General features: G+C 26.5%; 8 protein-coding genes across 8 annotated transcripts; 6 read left to right on the top strand and 2 right to left on the bottom strand. All coding sequences in view use genetic code 12, as the record gives it.

Annotated features, from left to right (window-relative positions):
* Positions 1-1,022: 1,022 nt before the first annotated feature.
* On the top strand, positions 1,023-3,416 carry PXA1 (ATP-binding cassette long-chain fatty acid transporter; the record flags this gene model as incomplete). Its single annotated transcript, XM_051764555.1, has 1 exon — positions 1,023-3,416. One exon carries the CDS (start codon positions 1,023-1,025, stop codon positions 3,414-3,416), a length of 2,394 nt encoding a protein of 797 aa, XP_051617956.1.
* A 151-nt stretch (positions 3,417-3,567) lies between these two features.
* On the bottom strand, positions 3,568-7,302 carry LRG1 (Lrg1p; the record flags this gene model as incomplete). The annotated part of the gene is made up of 1 exon (XM_051764554.1): positions 3,568-7,302. One exon carries the CDS (start codon positions 7,300-7,302, stop codon positions 3,568-3,570), a length of 3,735 nt encoding a protein of 1,244 aa, XP_051617955.1.
* Positions 7,303-10,963: 3,661 nt separating this feature from the next.
* KGF54_003912 (OPT2) lies at positions 10,964-13,835 on the top strand (the record flags this gene model as incomplete). Its single annotated transcript, XM_051764553.1, has 2 exons — positions 10,964-11,951; positions 12,052-13,835. 2 exons carry the CDS (start codon positions 10,964-10,966, stop codon positions 13,833-13,835), a joined length of 2,772 nt encoding a protein of 923 aa, XP_051617954.1.
* A 682-nt stretch (positions 13,836-14,517) lies between these two features.
* KGF54_003911 (kinetochore-associated Ndc80 complex subunit) lies at positions 14,518-16,623 on the bottom strand (the record flags this gene model as incomplete). The annotated part of the gene is made up of 1 exon (XM_051764552.1): positions 14,518-16,623. One exon carries the CDS (start codon positions 16,621-16,623, stop codon positions 14,518-14,520), a length of 2,106 nt encoding a protein of 701 aa, XP_051617953.1.
* A 1,817-nt stretch (positions 16,624-18,440) lies between these two features.
* Positions 18,441-19,931, top strand: KGF54_003910 (uncharacterized protein; the record flags this gene model as incomplete). Its single annotated transcript, XM_051764551.1, has 1 exon — positions 18,441-19,931. The coding sequence occupies one exon, from the start codon at positions 18,441-18,443 to the stop codon at positions 19,929-19,931; it is 1,491 nt and encodes a 496-aa protein (XP_051617952.1).
* Positions 19,932-20,133: 202 nt separating this feature from the next.
* Positions 20,134-22,644, top strand: KGF54_003909 (uncharacterized protein; the record flags this gene model as incomplete). Its single annotated transcript, XM_051764549.1, has 1 exon — positions 20,134-22,644. The coding sequence occupies one exon, from the start codon at positions 20,134-20,136 to the stop codon at positions 22,642-22,644; it is 2,511 nt and encodes an 836-aa protein (XP_051617951.1).
* Positions 22,645-23,371: 727 nt separating this feature from the next.
* Positions 23,372-24,532, top strand: DRE2 (electron carrier; the record flags this gene model as incomplete). The annotated part of the gene is made up of 1 exon (XM_051764548.1): positions 23,372-24,532. One exon carries the CDS (start codon positions 23,372-23,374, stop codon positions 24,530-24,532), a length of 1,161 nt encoding a protein of 386 aa, XP_051617950.1.
* A 942-nt stretch (positions 24,533-25,474) lies between these two features.
* On the top strand, positions 25,475-25,876 carry KGF54_003907 (uncharacterized protein; the record flags this gene model as incomplete). Its single annotated transcript, XM_051764547.1, has 1 exon — positions 25,475-25,876. One exon carries the CDS (start codon positions 25,475-25,477, stop codon positions 25,874-25,876), a length of 402 nt encoding a protein of 133 aa, XP_051617949.1.
* Between the last annotated feature and the right edge of the window lie 901 nt (positions 25,877-26,777).

Raw genomic sequence — 26,777 nt, 5'->3', positions numbered from 1 at the left:
ACTTATCTATTGTATTATATTTAATGTATGGGTTAGTTTTAATAACGTTTAGTACAAAAAATCAATAATAGAATCAAAGTCACGTGAAAAACATATGGTTGCGCACCGACATGAGAAGAAATATTGATTTATAACTTCATTAACTTAATATTTGGTAAATTATACTGATTTATGCAATCAAAAGATTCTATATACTCACTTCAATAACAAATGACAAAAGTTTCAAAAATAAGACCAGCTCAAAAATTAATGAATGCAGCTGGTGAATGTTCAAAAGATGGTTTAAATTATGGTAATTGTATATTATTAAAATATCAAACTATTAAAAAGGGAGATTGTGAATTAGAATTTTCAAAATTTAAATCTTGTATAAATTCAAAATTAATTAAAAAATAAATTCATTTGCCATGGATTATATTTCCAGTAAAGTAATATTGAGGGTCAAAAACTAGGAAGTTACATTTGAACGATATATTATGTACCGGTTCTTTTTCTGGTCATAAAGTCTTGGATTAATTAGATTGTATTTAAGATCCTCGGTAAGGCTTTGGAACAGAGCCTATTATACTATATTATGAATTAGACTATTATTTGAAACAGATTGTATGAATTCAGATCACTACTAAAGTAATTGATTGAATATCTATTCAATATATATAGTATCTAAATTACAATATAATAAGTAATAAAATACGGTGAATGTAACAATAATAGAATCAAATTGTTAATCAATATAATTTTTGTGTTGTAAATAATTTTTTATTTCTCTCTCTATCTCTCCACATAATTATTATTAGAATAATTCATTTTGACAACTTAATTCACTAATAAGAATAATCATCTATTAAATCATTAATCAAATCATTAATCAAATCACTCATATATAACTTTTTCACATCTTATATACTATAATCAATCAAAAGAAAGTATTAAATTTACAAAATCAATTCAAATCAATATCAAATATTTAAATCAATCATCATACCAAGATCCCCCCATTTAATCTGTTTTTTTAATCAATCATGATTAATATATCAAGATTAGCTGGATATAATAAACAAGATATAAAAAACATTTTATTATTATTACAAGAATTTGTTATAACTTATAAAGATAATAAAGTTAAAATAAATTATCAAAGTAGACCTGTTATATTATTTTTTAGTACATTAATTGCAACAGCTGGTTTTGGTTTATATTTTACTATTAGAAATATTATTACAAAATATAATGAATATAATTTAACAAAAAGATTAAGAAGACCAAGTTTAATTAGACAATCTTCAAATATTTTAAGGAATGGTTCAAGAGAAATTTATATACCAAAGGGTAAAGGTAAAGTTACAAGAATAATTATCCCAAAACCAAATAATGATCAATATGCAGCAGATAAATATTTATATAAAGATTTCGTAAAATCTCAAAATATTATACAACAAAAAGGTATAATTTTTAATTCAAAATTTTTAAATCAATTAGCAATTATATGGAGAATATTAATACCTAAATTTTATTGTAAAAATACTTCATTATTATTATCTCAATGTTTTTTTTTAATTTTTAGAACTTGGTTATCTTTATTAGTTGCAAAATTAGATGGTCAAATTGTTAAAAATTTAATTGCTGCAAATGGTAAAAAATTTGCTCGTGATTTAATTTATTGGTTATTAATTGCATTTCCTGCTTCTTATACTAATGCTGCTATAAAATATTTAGATCAAAGATTAGCTTTAGGTTTTAGAACTAATTTAACAAGATATATTCATGATATGTATCTTGATAAAACTTTAGCTTATTATAAAATTGAATTAAATAGTAATGAAATTCAAAATATTGATCAATATATAACTGATGATGTTTCAAAATTTTGTTCATCATTAAGTTCATTATTTTCATCAATGGGTAAACCATTTATTGATATGATATTTTTTTCAGTATATCTTAGAGATAATTTAGGTAGTGGTGCTATAATTGGTATGTTTGCAAATTATTTTTTAACTGCTATAATGTTAAAAAAAGCTACTCCATCATTTGGTAAATTATCAGCTAAAAAAACTCATCTTGAAGGTGTTTATTTCAATCAACATTTAAATTTAATGACAAATTGTGAAGAAATTGGTTTTTATAAAGGTTCATTAATTGAAAAATCAAAATTAAAAGAAAAATTTGAAACTTTAATGAATCATATAAATAAAGAAATTAATACTAGTTTTTGGTATGCTATATTGGAAGATTATGTATTAAAATATACTTGGTCAGCTTGGGGTTATATATTTGCAGGATTACCAGTGTTTTTAGATGAATTATGGCCTGCTGAAAATAAAAAAGATGAAAAAGATGATCCTGCAAGTGAACGTAAAAATATGAGACAATTTATAACAAATAAAAGATTAATGTTATCATTAGCTGATGCAGGTTCAAGATTAATGTATTCAATAAAAGATGTAAATACATTAACTGGTTATACTGAAAGAATATTTGATTTATTAACTCAATTACATCGTGTACATTCACCAAGATTTGATTATGGTGATAAAAATGGTATACAAGATATTCATGGAACAATTCAAAATAATTATTCAAATGGATTAAGATTTGAAAATATTTCAGTAATTATACCCACTAGTGAAGGATCTGAAAATACTCCATTAATTCAAAATTTAAATTTTCAAATTAAAAATAAAAATATGTTGATCTTGGGATCAAATGGTAGTGGTAAAACTTCCATAGCAAGAATAATAGCAGGATTATGGCCATTATATAAAGGATTATTATCAAAACCAAATGATGATGATATTTTCTATTTACCACAAAAGACATATTTTACAACTGGTAATTTAAGAGATCAAATAATATATCCATACACATATGATGAAATGTTAGAAATGGGATATAATGATGATTATTTATATCATATTTTACATGAAGTTAAATTAGAATATTTATTAAAAAGAGAAGGAAATTTTAATGTTGTAAAAGATTGGAAAGATGTTTTCAGTGGAGGAGAAAAACAAAGAATAAGTATAGCAAGAGTATTATTTAAAAATCCAAAATTAGTAATATTAGATGAAAGTACAAATGCAGTAAGTACTGATGTTGAAGATTATTTATTTGAATTATTAAAATTAAAAAAAATTCCATTTATAACATTAAGTCATAGACCTTTATTAATGAAATATCATGATTATATTTTAGAAATTGAAGATGATACAAATTGGAAATTACATGATTTAACAAGTGAAGAAAATTTAAAACTGATTGATAAAGAAATTGAAGAAATTGAAATGAAATTATCTCAAGTTAATAAATGGGAAAAAAGAAGGGATGAAATTATTCAATTTTTAGATGGTGAAGATCAACCACAACAAAAAGAACAAGAGCAAGAACAAAAACAAATTGAAGATGTCACCAATTAATTGGGGTTTGGGATTGTTTGTATAATGTATAGATCAAATAAGAAATCTTTTTTACAATTTTTCTTTACCTTGAATTATTAAAATTTGTTATTACATATTATTACTATAATTATAGATTTATACTCATTACATTATACAATTATTTATCATTTCATTCATTTTCTTTATAAACTAATTCAAGTTTATTTAAAATTTCTTTAGTTGAATAATCTTTTTCAGAATCAAATCCACATGATTCATAAACATTTAATAAATCTAATGGAATAGTACTTAATTCTTCATGTTGTTCAATTAATTGATTTACAACTTCAATAGCTAAAAAATAATTTTCTCCACTACCTCCTTGATCATTTGTTGAAGTAGTTGTTGAAGTATTAGTAGTTGCTGCTTGTTTTGATATTAAAATATTTGGAGCTAAAACAGTAGCTAAATTATGAGAATCCATTTTAGATCCACTTTCTTCATCAACTTCAGAAAATGAAGCAACCCAACTGAAAAAATATAATAATACTTCTAATAAATTTCTATGATCTCTTGGTAATAAACAATAAGTTAATTGAAGTACTCTTTTTTTAGTTTCTTGATCTTGTTCAGATTGTGATAATATCCATAAATCATAAAATGAAAAAGTTAATAAAGGTGTTGGTAATTCTCTAAGCCATTTTTTCATTAATGCAGCCAATTGAACTGCAGTTTGTATACCAAAATCTGGAGATTTTAAAGGATTTTTATTAATTTCTTCAGTTAATTCTCTTAATTTTTTAATATTACCATTTAATCTGAAAATTCCTTCAACTGACATATCTTTTTGTTTTAGAGCATTTATTACATCATCAACAACTATTGGAATTCTTAATTTTGATGGTCCAACACCTAAATCTGAATCAACTCCATATTTTTTAGTTAAAAAACTTAATTCAACTCCAAATACTCCATTGGTTTTAGATTGATTACTACCACCAAATTTTAATTTCTCCCAAAACGTTAGTGATTTTTTAGTTTGAATTAATGGAATTAACTCGTCTTTATTATATTTATCGCTATTGATTTGACTCAAAGCTTCAACTGCTAAATGCCGTATAATAAAATGTTCCTTTTTAGTAAGTTCTGAAACAAATTTTTGTTTGCCAGTAGATGAAACTGTTGGGTTACCAGAATTTAATATATGATTTAATGCACTACTTGGTGAAGAATTATTCATTATTGGACTATGACCACCATTTTTTAATTTATGAGAACCAGATCTTTGATATAATCTATTATGATGTTTAAAAGCATTTGGTCTTTGATCTCTAGCTTGTTCAGCTGCAACTATTCTTGGAATATCATCCAATGTTAAGGATTTTTCATTTTTCAATAAATCTGAAGTTCGATCCAAATGTATTGATGTTAATTGCCTTTGAGGTTCTTCTCTAATTTGTAATTCCTTTTTAATTGAAAGTTCCTCTTTATTATCAAATGAATATTCACTAGCTTTTCTTTCCATCTTCATCTCGTTTAATCCACCTATAACATCATCAACTAAAACATCACCTTGATCTGCTTCTGGAGCGGTAACAATAATGGATTTTCTGGCTTTCTTTTTAACAGACTTGGATAATTTTTGATTTTGTCTTTTACTTCTCAATCTTGTAACATCGTCTAAAGTTTTGACATAATTATCTTGTTCTGAGCTTTGTTTTTCAGTTAATTCAGTCTTATTAAAATCTATATTCATAACTGATCTTGATCTTAATAATGCTATTTTTAATAAATAAACTAATTGTGATAAATCAGATATATACTCAAAACCTGCAATTCCTTCATTGATACATTTTTTACAATTTATAGCTTGACGAGCAACGTCAAAAGTAACTCCTTCAATTGACTCAATATGGAGCTGACATCGAGCGCATACAAAACATTTTAAATGCCATCTATGATCTCCAAATTTAATACAGCTTTTTTCTATACTTTTAGTACATGAAGTACATGCATCTGTTGAGCTTTGAGGGGTATATAATTCAGTTTTAAGGTCTTCAATATCCAATGTATTTTTTGATTCAAACTTTGCAATTAGTTGTAGAAATTGTTCTAATGCCTCAGTTGTTCCATGTAATTTATTTAATTTTAATGCATTGTATAATCCGATCCTTATAAGTAATTTCAAATAATGAGCACATCCTGTAATCACCGATAATAATTCAGCTGATAATGTACCTGACTTCGAAATACTACCAGATTTTCTCAAAATTGCTAAATAGCTCATAATTTTTCCAGTAATATTTCTTGGTTCCTTTTTAATACTTTGAAAATACTCCTGTTGCTCTTGATCATCATTATTTGATAATGGTATTTGCTGCGATTTGTTACAAATTCCGATGACATAATCTAGTGCATTGAATAAAACTTCAACATTGAGAATTAATTTACCTGTAACCACTAATCCATCGTATTTATTACCTGTACAAGCATTTAAAAGCATATCAGATATACATGATGCAGTAGCTTGTTCATAACCTGATAAAATTAGCCAACAATTCATTACAACTTGTTCAATATGTTGCTCCATGCTAATTAATTTATTAGAATCGATAATATCTGACATTTTTATAGATCGGAGATCAATATCATCTGATAAAGCATACATTTTTTGTAATCCAACTGAATCTGCAGTAATACTAACATTCCAAAATTTATGAACCATAAAACATTCAGGATGCCAGTGTTGATTTCTACCACCTCTAAATAATTCAACAAATTGTTTTACAATTGAAGATTGACAACCTTCACAATGTGATGCATATAATTTGGAATAATGATAATGACAAAATATATCATTTCCATGTTCATAATAACTTTCATCAGAATCAAATACATGTTGACAAACAGAACATTTAAAATGTTCAAGATGATATTTGTTTCCTAATGCAGTAACATAAGGACCTCTCAATGCATTATTACAACTAAAACATATCAAATTTAATTTTTTGAAATAATCATATTCACATAATGCAATTTGTTTTGGTTTACTATTTTCTATAATTTCAGATGGAAAAAATTTTGCAGAACATTGTTTACCACATTCATAACAATTAAAACAATTTACATGATAAGCATTTTGTAAAGCTCTCACAAATTGTCCAGTTATTTCTAATTCACATTTTTTACAGATTTTTCTATTCTTCTTTTTAGGTTGAATATATTCTATTGGTTCTTGTTTAATTTCGTCTTTAGGTCCCAAATCTGGATTGTCGGGAGTTGGTGATATTGCTATGGAATGTCTTTGAGAAGGATCTAGATTTTTTGAAGTTTCTTTTGTTATAAAATGGAATTCATCTTGACTTGAAGGTTGTGGTTGTGGGGGTATTAATGACGTCCAATTTTGCTGTGGTTGTGGTTGTGATTGTGCTTGCAGCTGCTGTTGTTGTTGTGGTAGTTGCTGTTGCAGTTGTTGCAGTTGTTGTTGTTGTTGTTGTAAAGAAGGTTGTTGTGAATGCTGTTGTAGCATTGATGGCTGTAGCTGTTTTTGATGACGCCCTAATTGAGGAGAAGGTGATGGAGGTGGAGCAGATGAAGGAATTGGTGAACCAATTGGACGTGATTGTTGATAACCATTATGATTTAAAGGGTAAAACAACCTTGGTGAAGAATTAGAATTAATGATATTATGAGAATGAGATCGACTATGACGAGAATCTAGTGGTGGTGCAGTATTTACAATTGGATACAGTTCTGATTGATGATAGTAATTTTGATTGATTGTGCTGTTATTATTATTATTATTATTGAGACTATTATTGTTAAAATTATTATTTGTTCTAATATAAGCTGATGATGGAATTGAAGGTTGTGAATTGCCCTTATGATTTTGTTTTGAGAAATTATTATTCTGATTTGAATTCATATTTTGATATTGTTTATTAATTAAAAGAATGACGAAAAGTTGGATATTATTATGATATTATGATTAAAATTTGAAAGAACAAACTAAAAATAGTCTTTAATTGGTTGATTAAAGCTCTCGAAAAACAATTTGTTAATAATTAATAATATTTGAATTTGCGATATTGTACTATGATGTATTGATTAAATTGATGATATGTATATAATGTATTTTAATTGATTTATGTTTCTTTATATTTAGATAGGCTCTTACACTTTACTTTTTTTTTTTTTTTTTTTTTTTTTTNTCTTTTTTTTTTTTTGGTTTGATTTACTTCAAGATCAAAAAATTAGTATTATTATGGTAATACTAAACTTATGAGGCAAATACACTCGAAAAGAGTTGAGAAACAATAAATGAAAGAAGATGATTCAAGGATTCTTTACAACGTCTTACTAAGATACGCTTTCTAAGTAGTAAATTTTTGGTCCACTTTACTTCAAATATTATTGTGTTGTCTTAATTTAATTATTTAATTATTAACAAAACTTTTTTCAAATTTGTCTCAAACAAAAAATTAAAAAAAATTTACGAAAAAAAAAAATTACAACTTAAAAAAAAAACAACTAAAAACAAAACAAAAAAGTTTAAAAATAGAATAAAGAAGCTACCAATTTACAATTAAAAGCTACCAAATTTATGAGCTTAATTTTAAGTAATAGATATCCCACAAATCTCAAAAATTTCGGGATTCATGTCCATAATCATTCAAATGAGCTTGTATAATCACGCACTTAGATGACCTTCAGGAATTATTTATCTAGTAGTAGTGTATATTAGCATATAATTAAGATTATGTTGTTTTCAGAAAAAAAAAAGTGCGAGTTTTACAGAATAGTCATTATCGGTTATGAAGAGAGGAACATGTTTTTGATGTCATTACTTTATATTTTTATTAAATAGCCATTTAACTTGCTAGAAGTAAAGAAATAAACTAAATTCGAGAGAAAGAAAAGTTATCTATGCAATTCATTTAAATTTTCATAGCTGTTTGTAAGCAAAACCCATTTTTAATATAGTTTGTTTTTGTTCTGTTTGCTGTTCTATTTTTGTTGATGAAGTATGATCAACACATGCTTGTATGCTTTATTTTAAGTAACACTTTATTAAATTCTTTATCCGAGATTTTTTCAATTTTCTTAGTTATAAAACCAAAAAAATTCGATAGTAAACGTATTTTCAAGTCGGTTTGACTTATCATGCGCTTTTTTATCACAAAATCCGGATCAATGAGATACTTCAAACTTTAATACGAGAATAAAATTAGTTGAAGAAACTAATATTTTTAGTTTTGATATTTATACTTTAATACGAGAATAGAATTAGTTGAAGAGACTAATATTCTTGTTTTGACATACACTATTCAAAGTTTAGCCGTGTTTATAAATAAGACGATTGATTGAGCTACACGACTTACAACCAAAATGCAATGCATATTATACAAAATCATTAAACTTTAATTTCGAGAACAAGACAAACAAACTGTAATATATGTCCACTTGAAGATGATTTGTAATGTCCAATTGGATTAATTTTATTGCAAATTTGAACCTTTTTATCATGACAGTTGATATGTTCAATTACTAAAACTTACGCTCGTGTTACCCAAAAGAGTATTAACTAAAAAGATTTATCATTCAGCCGCTGGTGCATTAAATTAATTAAAGCTGCAATTTGAGTTAAATTTCAACAATATTGGAGGACTAATAAATACTGAATTGTGACCAAATAATTTTATGATAAGGTAAGATTTTTATAATGACTTATTAGTTAACACCTGAACAATTAGATTAACGTTTTTACAATAGTAAACTATATGTAGACAAGAGATCTTTAATCTCACCGTTAAATTATTTTAAAACAAAATCGACCCTGGGTTATTAGTCCTATCCTTAATAATGTGGCACAAGAGTATTTCAGTAGTTTTGTCGAAAAAATAGTTTAAGAATTGATCATCAATGTAGAAAAAGAACGTTTGTAGTACAGTTTATACGTATGATTATTGGTTTAAAAGACTGAGCAATAACATGCTGTAACGCAACAATTAATTCATACTCGATTTTTGAAAGATAAAGAGAAAAACTTTGCAAAACTAGTAGTTTTTGGTTTCTTCAATTAGGAAAAAATACAATTTCTCCGATGGTACAGATTTTTTCAAATAATTTAATCACAAGAACACTGATAAAATGAATCAATTCAAGGACATGAAATACGAATATAAGTTATACAAAGAACGATGCCAAGACCTACAGTCTTTTATTAGATAGTGGAAATTATGCCCAAATAATATCCTTAAATGATAAGAATCACCTTCCATTACATAAACAATAGAATACACAAACAAAAAAATTGGTGTGTAAATTAAAAGTCGCCTTTGTTGGAATGGCACTAATTTTTATTATGTACGATTAGAATTTTTATTTAGAAAAAAAAAAAAAATACATGCAAGACAATTCAGAGGAGAGTATTTTGAAAAACAATTGGAAAGATTGTAGAATTTTTTAAAGGATCAACTACAAATATTAATTAATGTGGAACAATTTGTTCATGCACCATTTTAAACTTTTCATTTTATCCAGTTGGCATATATACCAAGCAAAAAATCATCAACAGATCCCTCGCTAGATGAGATCTGGAAATAAAGTCTTGGTGACAGTTAAAGTGTCAAAATATTTTTAGTAATAAATTCTTGTCCCTTATCTATACGATTTCAAAAGTAAATCTTTTCTTTTTTTGTTATACAGATTCAGAGAAAAAAGAAACTAAAAATCTTCAAACAAACGATTAAAAAAGATAAATAAAATGCTTTTTCTAATTTAAGAGATCGAAAAAATATGTCAAACATTCTTAAATTTTAAATTATAATCATTTAATAAATCATGCAGATTTTAATTTTTTTAAATTAAAAATTGATGTTATTGTTACTTTGATTTATCTTATCTATTTGATGCCGAATGATACTTTCAACCTAATACCACAATTTTTGCTAAAATTTGTAAGTGGCTCAATTTGAGGAAGATTTACACACCTATTACACCTACTAATTTCTTCTATTCAAGAATTCTACAACAGTTTTTTGGTAAATACCAAGGCCATTGACTTTCAATTTGACCCGGACTTCGACTACTGACAATACAGATAAGATAAAGCATGGTTAGTGGTTGGTCTTCTGACATTCTTTGTGTTCTTATTATATATACTGTACAACCAATAATATTGTTTTATTACATAATGCTACTTGATTGCAGGTTATGAAACTAAATATTTTCACAGTTTTTTTTGTTGATAATTTTGTGCGCATTTTTATTAATTGCACACAATAAAGTTAATGCATTAATTTGGCTTAGGCGGTTAAATTAATAGCATAATGTATTATAATCTAATTCATGTACTCAGAATTATCAAAAAAAGTTGTGCCGTCTCTTTAAACAATAAGTTTTGATAAGATTTATTATTAATTTAAAAAAACTGTTGATAATTTGTTATCAAAACTTTTGTTGCAAATAGAATGTTCAGATGAAATTTGAAACATATAAATATTGTAGAAATTATTCAAAATAATTTGTAGCTTACTTTTTATAGTTCTTCATCTGTATTCCACATCAATACAAATTTCATTAAAATGAGTACTGAAAAAGGACATTTAGAACTTAACAATGTTACAAGTGTTGGAAGTCATTTACAAGCAGATGATCATGAACTTAATATAAATGCTGTTTTGTCAAATCCTTTAAGTATTGGAGAAGTTGGAACTACTTTAACTAATGCACAAAAAGATTTTGTTTTAAAAAGATTACATTTTGATGCTTTAGAATCATTCGATCAATTACCACCAGAATGTACTTTTATTTTTGAAAAAATCGAACAAATGTCAACCGAAGAAGGTCTTGAAATATTGAAAGAAGCACTTAAAGAACATGAATATGATGTTAATATTCCAGATCATGACTTAGAATTATGGAAAGCATTAATTGATTATAAATCACAAGGTAAAGTTAATTTTCCTCCTTCATACGATGAAAAACATCAATCAGATAATTCAATTGATTTAAAGGGTCATCCAGTCAAAGTTTCAACTCTTTCAGATTCAAGTGAATTTATTGATTCAAGTGTAAATGATCCATCAACTGGTCAAGTTGAAATTGTTGATTGGGCTTTACAAGTCAAATTAGAAGCTGTTTTACTTGCTTATTGGTCACCATATCCTGAAGTTAGAGCTGTTACTTTCCCATTTGATGATCCAACTATTCCTGTTGAAACTATTAGAGTTTATATTATTGGTATAGTTTGGACCGCTATTGGTGCTGTTATTAATCAATTCTTTACTGAAAGACAACCAAGTATTTCTCTTGCTGTCTCAGTTGTTCAAGTTTTCTTATATCCAAGTGGTAAATTATGTGAATGGATTTTACCAAATTACAATTTTAAATTAGGTAAATTTTCTTTCAATCTTAATCCTGGTCCATATTCTTATAAAGAACAAGTTTTAGCAACCATCTTCTGTTCTGTTAGTGGTGGTGGTACTTCATATGTTTCTTATAACTTACTTATGCAAAAATCAGAAGTTTTTTATGGAAATACTTGGGTTGATTTTGGTTACGAAGTCTTACGTATGTATAAAAAAACCATGATGCTACCAAAAAATGCATCAGAATAATTACACAAACTTAAAATTTTACATGAACTTAATACTAACAATTTATCATATAGTTATTCTTTCAACAAATTTCTTAGGTATTGGTTTAGCTGGTATTATGAGAAAAATTGCAGTTTATCCAGTTCAAGCTATTTGGCCATTAATTTTACCAAATTTAGCTTTGAATAAAACATTAATGACTCCAAGTAAAAAAGAAAATATTAATGGTTGGAAAATTTCAGGTTATAATTTTTTCTTTGTTTGTTTCTTTGGTATGTTTTTATATTTTTGGATTCCAAATTATTTATTCGGGGCTTTATCATATTTTAACTGGATGACATGGATTTCACCAAATAATTTAAATCTTGCTGTTGTTACTGGTTCAATTGGTGGTTTAGGTCTTAATCCAATTCCATCCTTTGATTGGAACATTCTTAATTCCAATGAAGCATTAAATTTACCATTTTATAATCAAACAAATATGATTGTAGGTATGTTCATTGGTTTTTTTGCTATTTTAGGTATTTGGTATTCCAATTATAAGTGGACTGGTTTCATGCCAATTAATTCAAATGCCCTTTTCACTAATACTGGTGAACGTTATCATGTTACTGAAGTTGTTAATAGTGACAGTTTATTTGATAATGAAAAATATCAACAAGTTGGTCCTCCATTTTATACCGCTGCTAATTTAGTTGTTTATGGTGCTTTCTTTGCTATTTATCCATTCCATTTTGTTTACGAATTTATTTTACAATATAAACAAATGAAACATGCTATGATTCAAATGTGGAAAACAATAAAGAATTACAAATTATCTACTTATGATGGTTTCAATGATCCTCATTCAGTCATGATGAGAGCTTATAAAGAAGTTCCAGAATGGGCATATTTAATTGTTTTGGTTATTTCACTTGTTTTAGCTATAATTTGTGTTAAAGTTTATCCAGCTCAAACACCAGTTTGGGGTATTTTCTTTGCTTTAGGTATTAATTTTGTTTTCCTTGTTCCATTAACTACAGTTGCTGCAAGAACTGGTTTTGCTTTTGGTTTAAATGTCTTGGTTGAATTGATTGTTGGGTATGCTATTCCAGGTAATGGTTTAGCTTTAGCTTTTATTAAAGCTTTAGGTTATAATATTGATGGTCAAGCTCAAAATTTTGTTAACGATTTAAAACAAGGTCATTATGCTAAAGTTCCACCAAGAGCTATGTTTAGATGTCAATTATTATCAATTTTCATTGCATCATTTATTCAATTAGGTATATTGAATTTCCAAATTACTGGTATTAAAGATTATTGTGATCCATTAAATCGTCAAAAATTCACTTGTGCAAACACTAGAACTTTCTATTCAGCCTCAGTATTATGGGGTGTTATTGGTCCAAAAAAAGTTTTCGATCATTTATATCCTGTTTTAAGATGGTGTTTCTTAATTGGATTTTTATTAGCTTTCCCATGTGCTGCATTAAAGAAATATGGTCCAAGAAAATTAGTCAAATCTTTCGAACCTTCAATTATTATCGGTGGTTTCTTAAATTTCGCTCCATATAATTTATCATATTATATTGGTGGTGTTTACTTAAGTTTAGCATTTATGGTATACATTAAAAGAAAATATCAAGCTTGGTGGCAAAAATATAATTATTTACTTTCAACTGGGTTTGCAGGTGGTCTTGCTTTTTCATCAATTATTATTTTCTTTGCTGTTCAATATCATGATAAGAGTATAAGTTGGTGGGGTAATAATGTAAGTTATAATGGTATGGATTCAATGATCTATACTGTTGGTCGTCTCAATGCTACTCTTCAAGCTCCAGATGGTTACTTCGGACCAAGATTTGGACATTTCCCATAAGTCTGGTGTTTATAGGGAATTTTATCGTTATTTAATAGGTTTGTATTTTAGTATGATAATCAAAAATAATACGTGTATTTATTTTTATTAATAATCAGCTTCTGTATTTTGGTGTTTGCTTTATATATTGAGTACTAGAGTACAAGTGTAGTAGAGTACAAGTTTTTTTGAATTATAAAAGTGTACTGTCTCAATCAAAAAAAGTGGTTGTTTCGTATGGTTGTAATTTAAAGTCTTTGAAAATAATTGAATATTCAACAATAATAGTTTAGTATCTTAAACTCGTAAAAACATTTGCAAGAACAAGTCCGCTTTCAAAACACAAACAAGTAATTCTAAGCGTATAAACAATGTTTGTAAACTCATGAGAGCTCTAACTCTCGAACTACTTATAACTTACATATAACAAAATTGAAGTGTGCCAAACAAGAGCATGTCTCTCCAATAATTTTTCCAAATCTTAACGCTACAAAATTATGAATATATTGCCTACACACTTATTCTATAATGTCAACTTTTTAAAAAGATATTATATTCTTAATCTTAAATTTATAAGCTACAAAATTTATACAATTATTTAATTAAGTATATATTAATATTATAATTTAAAGTAATACAATTAAACTAAAGAATTAAAAATTTGTGGCGGTGGGTATCAAGGTTTTATTTAAATAATCTTGCTTCAGATAATCAGATCAGCTGCAGCAATGAATTTCTCAGCAACATCATTCCTAAAATTCAAGACAGAAGTAGCAACATTTTCAATTTCTTCAATCATCAACTGCCTTTTGACTTGAATATCTTGTTCAATAACTTTTTGATTTAAATGAGCATCTTGAAAATCTCTTTCATGATTTAAAGTATTTGTTGTCATGGAGGTTTTCGTATCTCTTGTTTGTTGTTCTCTTTCTTCTATATCTCTTGACATTGTTGCTTGTAAGTTAAAAATATCTTGTGATCTTTTATCATTTCTTTTTTTACTCATATTTTCTTTATCTAATTTATCATTTAATGTTATTCTTTGTTCTAATACTATTTGTTGTTTTAATTCATATTGTTCTTCAATATTTTTAAATTCTTGTCTGAATCGAAGAATTTGATTTTTGATATCATCACGTAATGAAATTAACATTGATTTTTCATCATCTATTTTTTTATTTTGAAATAATTCATCTCTTGAAAATGCATGTGAGAAATCTTTTAAATCTTTTAAAGCTAATCCGTAATTATTTGAGTTATTGGTGTTGTAATTTAATGTTTCAACAATTGCATTATAACGCCGTACTAATTTTTCAAGATTTATTATTTTTCTATCAACATCGGATATCCTTATTTCTAATTCATCTTTTTTATTCTCTAATTTAATAGTTTCATTATCTATTGATTTTGACAATTTATCACGTTTTAATTCTAACTCATTTATGTACTTTATAGATATACCTCTATCTTCAAATTCTTTTTCTAGTTGTTTCTTTTCCAATGATAAATTCTCCATTTGTTTATTACTTAATAATATTTCATCTTGTAATTTTTTCAACCTTTTATCCCAATCAGGTATTCTCTTTTTAACTTCTTCATTATATCTATGTAATTTTTCAAAATCATCTTCTAATGCAAATGTTTTCTTATCAGCATCATCTTTTAATTTCAACTCAATTAATCTTTGATTGAAGTTTTCATCTAATTTTTCACTCTGTATTATAGTTTCTTCTTCTTGTTGTTTATAATTTTCAATTTCTTCATTGAATGACTTGATCATTATTTCATGAGGTAATTCATAATTTTCATCAGCATCCAAAAATTTCAAATAACAGGTATAACTATATTTCATAAATATTCTATCAAAATCATCTTCAGTTGTATAAAAATTTTCTGGCTCACTATTTAAAGTGGATACATATTCAACCATCCAATTTAGTATTGCTAAAAAAGTTGGCCAATTTTGTCCACCAACTGCATTAAAGTGTAATTTTGGTATTTGTTTTAGTAGTGGATATTGTAATGAATTTAGTATAAAAATAGTTTCTTGATCAACTGATTTTTGGAAAATATAATAAGGATCAATAAATTTATAAAGGAATTTGAATATCTCATAAAAATTCCGTTGAGTCGGTACTTTTAGTAAATTCTCATTTAGATTTATTGATGATTTCAAATCAAATTTATTTGTAACAAGAAATTTGTATATTGTTTGTTGCATTATTTCTTGATTTGCTCTTTCTCTTAATTTGTCTAGTGTTGGATATGATGGTTGATAATTGGATCTTAATTGAGATGGGAGTTGTTGTGATGACACTGGTGTTTGAGATGATGCAAATGAAAGTGGTTGAATCAGTTGTGGTGGTTGTGGTTGTTGTTGTTTTTGTGAACTTTCAGAAATTTGCAGACCTTGCAGAGACGGTATACCTATACTTTGACGTTTTCTATTTGTTGAAGGAGCGTTTGCAAATAATGCCCCTCTCTTTCTATTGTTAGATATTGGTGTTGCTTCATTATTAAAAGTAGGTTGTGAATTAAATTGAGGTGTTTGTCTTAAATTTGAATTATTATTAAAATGATTGTGCAAATTGAGGTTATTACTATTACCATTAGGTTGATTCTGATTTTGGTTTTGATTTTTCAGATTATTGAATAAATTAGATGTTTGAAATGTTGATGATCTTGTTGCAGAACCTAATGATAATCTCGTACCACCATTTGAATTTAAATGTGTATTAGAATGAGTAAATTGAGATGGCTGATGTTGTTGATGTTGCTGCTGCTGTTGTTGTTTTCGTAGTGCTAACATCTGATTTATTGATGCTGATGATGAATAGTTCATCCTATATCATAAGATTCATAAATAGAATTTTGTTTAGGAAACTGATTTGATATTTTCTGATAATTATTCCAACAAAAAAATTAACCAATTATTAATCAATTAATAAATGAATGTATGACTTGTTTTTTTGAATGAGTATTGAGGTGTTGTATTAATATTCTAATGATACAATGATTCTATGTTTTGGTTGTAAAATAAAAATATAAAATCATAAATATTTAATGTCTGAAAATAAATAACTTTGTCTTTTACTTTAATTTATTCTCACTAATTTTTTTGGATTTGTTTTGATTTTAAAATTTATTAAATATTTTTTTTTTTTCTATACATACAAGATCCAAATCAAGTAATTCAACACATTGAATGAGGCTCTCAAATATGGTAGCTGTGAACCACCAAAATTCAAATCTATGAAGATTGGTTAGATCAGAACTTATATGCGATTTGACTAGTTTAATAGTTTTCATCATCTCGAAATAGTCTATTTGAAGAGTGACTCCATTTTTTGCCAGATCTTTCCAGTACATGCATGCACTAATTGAAACCTCAAATTTTTTGTCAACATCTAAAGTTTAGTAAAACACTAGCTAGTGCTATTTTATTAGTTAGTATTTTGTTACCTAACATCGAATTAGCTTTTAACTCTTTGGGGCATATTTTGAGAGATGTTAATGCTGTGTAGCTTTATATTATGGTAGTTATAAATATCCAAGAAAAATGTTACGAGTTTTATACTTAATTCTGTGTAAATCTAACTACAGAGTGAATTATATGTATAACTTTTCTCCCTCTCAAATTTAGTTTATTTCTTTAGATTTAGTAAGCTAGATGGACACTTAATAAACATATAAAGTATTGAAAAAAAATAAAAAAAAAGATTTGTAATTACAACTACTAATCTAGGCTAAAAAACAGTTGAATTTGTACAACGTAGTAATAATTTCGTTGTATGTTTACTTTAGTTGTTTGGCAATTAATAATTGGAAACTTAGAGTAGAATTGTACTAAATAATTTTGACACAAAACAGTCGACTGAATTTACTAAATAAACGAACATCATTACTTAACAACAGATTCAGATTCAGATTCAATGGATGTGTCATAAAAGATTCGTGTCATAATACCCGACCCCACCATAGATCAATTCTATTGTATTAAATGAATCAATGATTAAAAGACCACCTCAAAATAATAATCACCTCGTAAATTATTAAAAATTAAAAATTAGAAAAAAAAAAAAAAAAAGTTTCAAATTAGAATGACCAATTTTTAATTTTTTTAAAGTTTCATAAATATTTTAAAATTGGGCTTGAATACACTACCCATATTTTAATATTATAATCCCAGATAATTTGACTATTAATATAATAATGTCAAGATAATAATTATAATGATATATGATTGAAAACCAATAATAGATAAATTGAAACAATATATACGTAAATTGTAAAAACCCCTATAAGAAAAGTATTAAAATACTACCGATATAATTTATATATAAAACATTTAAACTTTTTATTAATCACTACTAATTTTATTAATTTTAAATTTGTTAATATTAAAATATTTAATGTAAACAAATTTTTTTGTTTTTGTAAACACGATATTTTTTAAACTATCATACATATTATAATATATTACATATATTACATATATTACATATTATTTAATATTAATAGAATATAACACTTTTATATTTTCAACAAGTTTTTACAACTAAGCTTATAACTAATAATTAAGGTGGTTTATTAATTCTATCTATTCAATTCTTATCTACTTATACAATGAGTAAACCATCAACACCTATTTCATCACCAAGAATACTGCATTCAAGAGATTCAATACTACCTAATTCATCAACTACTACTACAACTACTACTACCGATGATAGCAATATATTAATTAATGATCAATCAATAAAATCAAAAACTACAAGCAACAAAAGACATTCAACTAATTCATCACAACTTACGAATAAACCATCTACACCTTCACCACCAAATAAAAAACGTCATTCAAATCAATTTTTAAAAACTCCTGAACAATCCAAAGATTCCGGTTTAAAAAGAAATTCAATTTCACTACCCTATACTCCATCTTATAAAAGAACAAGTTCAGGTTCTTATAAATCACCAGATGGTAAATTAATTTATCATAATGTAAATTCACCTTATAGTGCTGCACATTTATTAAAAACTCCAAGACATTCATTTATTGATAATGAAGAAAATGAAGAAAATGATGAAGGTCATAAATTAAAAATGATGAAAACTCCTCAATATTTAAATACCGCAAAACGATTATTTCAAAATGATAATACTAATGAAATAAGTCCTAAAAGAGAAGATTTGAATGAAATAAGTTCAACTTTAAAAAATAGATTAAGTTCAGCTTTGGGGAAATTACAAAAAGAAGAATCAAATAATTCTAAAATATCTTTTACAGAATTGTCATTTGATTCTCAAACTTCACCAACTAAAAAATATCATACTACCAAGAAGAACAATATGACATTAAATAATTGGACTCCAACAAATTCATTAAATAGAGCAAATTTAAATTTACAAACTTTACAACAATCTCCAATAAGTAACACAAATTTATCATTATCACCAAATATTGATCAACATTATAAATTTAAAAATTCTTCAACAACAAATCAAAATTCAGATTCTAATTCACCTTTGAGAAATTCACCTATATTAAAAGAAAGAGATGAAACTTTTGCAAGATTAAATGATATGCCTTCTCCTGATGATGAAAATAGTGCTCATAATGCATTATTAGCTACTTTATCAAGACAAAAAAAATCAAGATTATCTTTTAATGGTGGTGATAATAATAATAATTCACATTCACAGCAATTACATCAACCGCCAAATTTTCAATTAGTTAAATTACCACCAATTGATGTAGCTGCCCCGATAGATGCCGCAGCAGCAACTTTAATTTCATTATCATCACCAAGAACAATTAAACATCAACATAATCATAGTAAAAATCAAAGTATAAATGGAACAAATAAGTCACCAAGTTCATCAAGATCTTCACTGGTTCAATTACTTTCACCAACTTTCAATACCAATCTACAACAACATCAACAACAACAGCAAACCTTACCACCTTTTTCAAGGTTAGTAAATGATGGTAAAATGAATGTTAAAAGAGGTGGAGTGGTATTTAGTGACGAAACTGATGATGAAATAGAAGATAACGATGATATGATGGATGATAATGATAATGATTCTGATAGAACTGTTGATGAAGATAAATAATTATATATATATAAATAATTTTTAACAGACTTAAAATGCTTAATCTTTAAATTCTTTAATAATATGAGTTGTAAACTTTTTTGTATGTTCTTACCCCCTTTAACCTACTAATTATAAAAAATATACAAAAATTGAAAATATATCAATTTATTTGGCAACTCACTTTGAACAGTTACAATTATAATATCTCAATTTCAAATGAATGTCAGCATTAACAACCTGGCAATTTAAACAATCGGAATGGCACATAAATTCAACGATCCCCCAAATAGGTACATGGTACAATGCAAAACCACACCAAAAATCACATCAAATTCACATTGATTTATTGTACAACGATTTAATAATTGATCCATTTGTTGATAATTACGAATTGAATGTGAGTTGGGTAGGTGAAGTTAAATGGGAGTACAAAACATTATTTGACTCAGTTACTACTGAAGGTTATTTAGTACTTGATCAATTGGATAATAACGTTGATGTTTATTTGAATCAAGAACTAATACTACATAGTGAGAACTCATTTCAAAAACATTTAGTGGGGCCTTTACAATTTTTGAAGAAAAATGAATTAAAATTAGTACTTGATTCAGGATTTGGTAAAGGTAAACAATTAGAAAGCAAATTTGGTGCTAAAGAATGTTGGAATGGTGATTGTTCAAGAGTTTACGTGAGAAAACCTCAATACCAATATGGTTGGGATTGGGGGCCAACTTTACTTAGTTGTGGGTTTAATGAGATTTTGGTTGTTAATGATTCTTTTGTGGAAGATTTTTTTGTGAAGTATGACTTGAATGAGGAGTTGAATGTTGCTTACTTGAGGTTTGAGATTAGTTCGTTGTTGGTTCAAAATTGGACTGGCAAGATTGAGATTTTGAATGACCAAGTCTTGGTTGACGAAGTATCGATTAAGGATGTTCAAAGATACTTGACAATTAATCATATTCTACATGATGTTGAATTATGGTGGCCTATCAAACACGGTAAACAAAATATTTACACATTCAAATTGTATTTTGGTAATAAACTGATGATGATGAAAACAACAGGATTTAGAAAAGTTGAATTAATAAATAACCCAGATAAATATGGTGAATCATTTTATTTCAAAATCAACAACGAATCAATTCAAATGATTGGATCAAATTGGATCCCACCACATTCATTTATTTCAACAATGACAAAACAAGATTATAATCAATATTTAAAACTTTTTGTTGATTCAAATCAAAACATGATTAGAGTATGGGGTGGTGGTAATTATGAATCTAAAGAATTTTATAATATTTGTGATGAATTGGGAATTTTAGTTTGGCAAGATTTTATGTTTGCTTGTGGAATTTACCCCTATGAACCATTAACTGCTCCAGCTAGATCGATTGAGAAAGAAATTGAAGATACTTTAAAGAGGTTAAGAAATCATCCAAGTATTATCATATATGTTGGTAATAATGAAGATTATCAAATTGCAGATGCTCTAAAATTGGATCAAAATAATCATACTGAATTTCCAGCTAAAATGATTTATGAAGAATTAATACCTTCTAAAATATCACAATTAACAAATCAAGTAGTTTATAGACCCGGATCACCATATTCATCCAAAAATATGAGTTCATATAACACAAGTTATGGAGATTCACATCAATGGGAAGTTTGGCATGGCTCAAGACAACCATATCAGAATTGGGACAATTTAACAGCAAGATTTATTAGTGAATTTGGGACGTTATCATTACCTTCTTATAATCTTTTAAATCATTACATCACTGACAAACAAGAATTAACTCCCGATCTGAATATAATTAAGTTTCACACCAGAGCCGCCAACAAGAAAAACTTACCATATTACGTTTGGTCAAATTTCAATAAACCTGACAACTTAGACCTCAAAACTTGGATTTATTTAACTCAAATAATGCAATCGGAAGCTATAGAGTTAGCTTTTCGAATATGGAGAAATAAATGGGTTGATTTTCAATGTGGTGGGATATTAGTTTGGCAATTTAATGATTGTTATCCTAGTGTATCTTGGTCAATCGTTGAATTTGGTGGGTCACCTAAATTAAGTTATTATGGTATGAAAAGAGAGTTGGCTGACGTTGTCATAGCGGGATATAGATATGAGGAAGAAATTAAATTTGAAAGTTCAGGTAAACAAGTTATTTTATCGAATGATGAAAATCAATTTAAGTTTGATGTTTGGGGTTTCGGTAATACTTTGCAAAACCTAACATTAAAATTGAACTTTTATAATGGTGATGGTATTATCATTCATGAATATGTCAAAGATAAGATCACTTTCAGAAAAAATGAAGTAAATAATATACTCATAGGTTATAGTTTCAATAAGGAGAATATAATGATTAAAAATGATACTATAATGTCGTTAAATTTAATATCATCTAAAGGTGAAGTAATTGCAAGATCATCAAATTGGCCAAATTATTTGAAAGATCTAGAGTGGAGCAAATTGACAAAAGATTTAAAGATAACTCACAAATATATGAGTAACAATCAGATCAAATTATCTACAAATAAACCCGTTAAGAAATTACAAATATATTTTGATAGTAACCATGGAGAAGAAATAAATTATATTTTTAGTGATAACGGAATTGATTTGTTTCCCAATGATGATCAAGTAATTACAATTTTTGAATTTAATGAAACTGATTTGAAATATTTGAAGATAAAATACTTAGACTACTAATACAATATATAAACTTACATTCAAATTAATCTGAAACCAATCACAATATTATAAATATAATAATAAAATAAAATGAAATGTATAAATGGTACAAAATATAAAAGACAATAAACTCAAACAAATCATTATAATTATTAGTTATATCCAATTATTAAATTGATTAAATTGATTACATATTTTTTTTCTACTATAAATGTTTTGTACCTCTGTATAATAGTAATAAATACTACCCTTTATTAAGTGTTTTACTAAGAATTTAATAAATAATAATAAATAAATAAAATTTCTTTTTTATTCTTCTTGTAATTTTTATTAATAGATCCAATATTACATAATAACTTATCTAATAATCAAACATATATTACATAATAATTAGTATAACCATTACATAATATATTACATAATTAGTGTAATAAAAAAAGTTTGGAACAAAGAAAAAAAAAAAAAAAAAAATTTATTTTTTTAATCAACTGATTACAAATTGATTTTATTATTTATTAATTTTATATTCATTTCATTAACAACTCATTTAAATATTTCATACTTTCTCATTATATTGTGAAGTGAACATATTTAAAATTAGCAGATAACTTTAACGTCAATTATTTACAGTCAATTAATAAAACACGTTCTTTATTCATTTATTTATTCCATTTTTCATACTTGAATCACGTCATTAAATCATCTTGTTCGAATTTCAAAAATTCTCAACTAATAAAATCATAATATGAGTACTAAAATTTTGTTGTTATTACATCCCACAGTTGTAACCGATCAACATTTAGTAGAATCAATTAAAAACGATATACAAAAATCACATCAAAATGATAACTACATAATAGATCAACAGATAATAAATCGTATAACTCAAGGTGATATTATACTAGACAATAATTCATATAATGAAATAATATATATAAATCCAAATGATACACAATATAAAGAAATGCCAATTCTGTTAATTAAATTATTTTTTGATTTATTAGTAGATAACGGAATATTAAAGGGTGATTTACCAACTGATCAAAATTTAGATGTATTAATGGAAGGATTTATAATACAAGAGGATGGATCTTGGTTAAAACCTAAACCAGTAACCGAAACAATAACTTTAAAAAGAAAGATACCAACTAATACAACCTCCACAAATTCAAATTATACACATTTAAATAAAGAACAATCAACTTCAACAAATAAACCATTACCTAAATTTAAAAAATTAACTGATAGATTATCATCCCCTCCACCACCAGGATTAACAGATAGTTCAGCACCAAATACAGATGAAGAAAATGAAATTGGAAATGGAGGAATGAAAAGAAAATTAATAGATACAAAATTAACTTATTTTAGTGATTCATCAGATGATGAGGAAGAAACAGAATTAGATAAAGAAGACAAAAACATTTATATAAATGAGGATGATTTAATATCAAATATAAATAATGATAACCTTATAGTACCTAAGAAATGTGAATTACCAAATGGTAAAAGAAGAAGAAAAGCATGTAAAGATTGTACATGTGGATTAAAAGAAATAGAAGAAGAAGAAAATCAACAACAATTAAATTTACAAAATTCAATACTTGGTAAAATGGCAAAGTCAGCTAATGCAGAAGCTGAATTAATTGAAGAAAGAATTAGGCAAAAAAAGCAACAACTTCGAGAAAATAAACTTAAAAACTTAACCATCAATGGAAATAACCCAGTAAAATTCAAAGAAGAAGATTTAAATGAAATTGATTTTACAGTACAAGGTAAAACTGGAGGTTGTGGATCATGTGCATTAGGTGATGCTTTTAGATGTGATGGATGTCCTTATTTAGGTTTACCACCTTTTAAACCTGGTGAAATTATAACTTTAGATGGTATGGATGAAGATATTTAGGTTTTCAAAGACATTTTAAGAAGATTAAGAGATATAGTGATATAGTTGTTTCAGGGAAGTGTATTTATATAGGCAATTGATTACTAGCAAACAAACAATGCATTTGTCTTTTAAACAATTTTCTAGAACATGTAGTTATTAAAACTTGGCCTATTGTCAGTCTTGTACAATGAAAACGGCTAGATTGAATACAACTAGTGATACTAAAACAAACCTAAATCAAAAGTAAACCACAAATCGAGCGAACTGTTCACAAACTCTCAGAGAAGTTACATGATTAATTGTGCATAAATAAATTCGAGTGATGAATGCTGAATATTAGAATTGTAAAACAATTTTGTGGCTAAGAATTAGACTGAATTAGTAATATTGGTTGTTAAAACTATGGTAAGTAAAGTCAGTTTACTGAATAACCTAATAACCTTTTAATCTTAGTTTTTTTCATTATTCCAAGGCTTATATTATTTGGATGTTGCCTATTATTTTAAAAATATACTCTCCAATTAAACTTTGGTTACATAAGACAAAGTAATCAATTACTGAATAATAATAGAAATATGACTTGTATAAACGACGAGATCGGATAGGTTCTAAAATCATGCTAGCTAGAAGGACATTATATCGAGATACATTGCATCGAAAGAAACATTACGATATTGACTAAGGTTACAGCAGGAAGGCTTATTTCAACACGTTAAGAAATAGCTTCAGCAAGTCCATCAAGATTTTATTTGAACAATAAATCGTAGATATATATTAGCTTGAAATTGCACGAATCTCTCATAACAAAATTGATACTACAATTAGAGGGAAAAGCTTAGATCCTACTTGTTCCTGGTAGAAGGTTTTTTTTTTTTTTTTTAATATAAAAAACCATATATTTTGAACTACCAAAAATTTTTTATTATGCACTTCTCTTTTTTTTTTTGCAACCAACTTTCAATGATACAAGTAATCACATCATTTATAGAAACATTCAAGCTTAATGAAAAAAAAGAATTGTTACAATTTCTAATTCCTATGGTCATTTTGGTTGCAATTGTTGGCGAGTTATCAAAATGCATTCACTCAATGCCATGCTTCTCAACAAATTTCAAAGATTCAAACAACTCCATTATTAACAATCCTTTAATTGAACTTGATGGTAATATCACTGATATCGAAGCAAATCCAAAAATTTTGAAAACATCAGATAATGAAAATTCTATATCTCCTGATGAACCACACATCAAAAATCAATGGCTAATTTGGTTGTCAATGTACGCTATAGATGCTATTTTAGAGCTGCTTATAAAAATACTGTGGGTGCTCCTTATCGTCGGTTTTTTGAAAGTTAAAGAATAAGTTTTAAAGGTTTTTTGGATACTTATGGATACTTGCTATACCATTTGCTTTATAACTGCTTAAAAAAAATGTTGTGGATGCTCCTCATCATTGGTTTTTTTTCAGTGTTGTAGATTAAGTTTTTATAGAATCGTAGCATACAAGTTTCAACAATTAACCTCCTCTTAGTGTTCCTAACTCTTTCATAACTGATGAATGTCTCTGCTGAATATTTAAAGCAGATAGTGCAAGGGAGATAGTGGCACTAATTATGATCGATTTCTCAAGATTAGATTTTTTTTGATCAATTTGATTTATCCTTATTTCTCTTTCTCAATATTTTTGATCATATCTAGCTAGCTACAACACAAAATTCGAGACATGCTTTTAAAAATAGATTGAGTCCAAATGTTTAATCTCAAGACTTAACCTTCATGGAAGAGCAGAAACCAAATTCTAGAGAACGACACAAAACTACATTGTTTTTTGCTTGATTGAACAAATAATATTGAGACATAGAGAAAAAGTTCTTTTCTTATTTACAAGGGCAAGTTTTCTCATAAGAGTTGCAACATTCAATTTGTTCAAGCATTATGCAATTAAATTAATAGTAGAATAAATAATGATAAGTTCTATATGCATAATCTTTTCAAGTAATTTGACCCTTTTGACTAAACTTCACGGTAGTGTTAGTGAATTAATCATATAGTTTTAAATGAATTTTAAAATGGTAAAAAATTGGTAATAATTTTAAAATTAAACTTCTCATAATTTGCGGTAACACTTTTTGAAATATTTGGTCAAAGCTTAACTTTTCTGTCAACAAAATTAATTACCAGTTATATGACACCTAAAAATATTAAAAAATTAATCACAAAAACTACAATTGCAAGCACCCCAATAACATTCACTACGTATAAGA

This window comes from Candida jiufengensis (genome assembly GCF_024610255.1).
Source record: "Candida jiufengensis strain CBS 10846 chromosome Unknown scaffold1, whole genome shotgun sequence".
Taxonomy (NCBI): Eukaryota; Fungi; Ascomycota; class Pichiomycetes; order Serinales; family Debaryomycetaceae; genus Lodderomyces; species Lodderomyces jiufengensis.
Note: the sequence above shows the minus strand (reverse complement) of the source record. Positions and strands in the feature narration are given on the sequence as shown.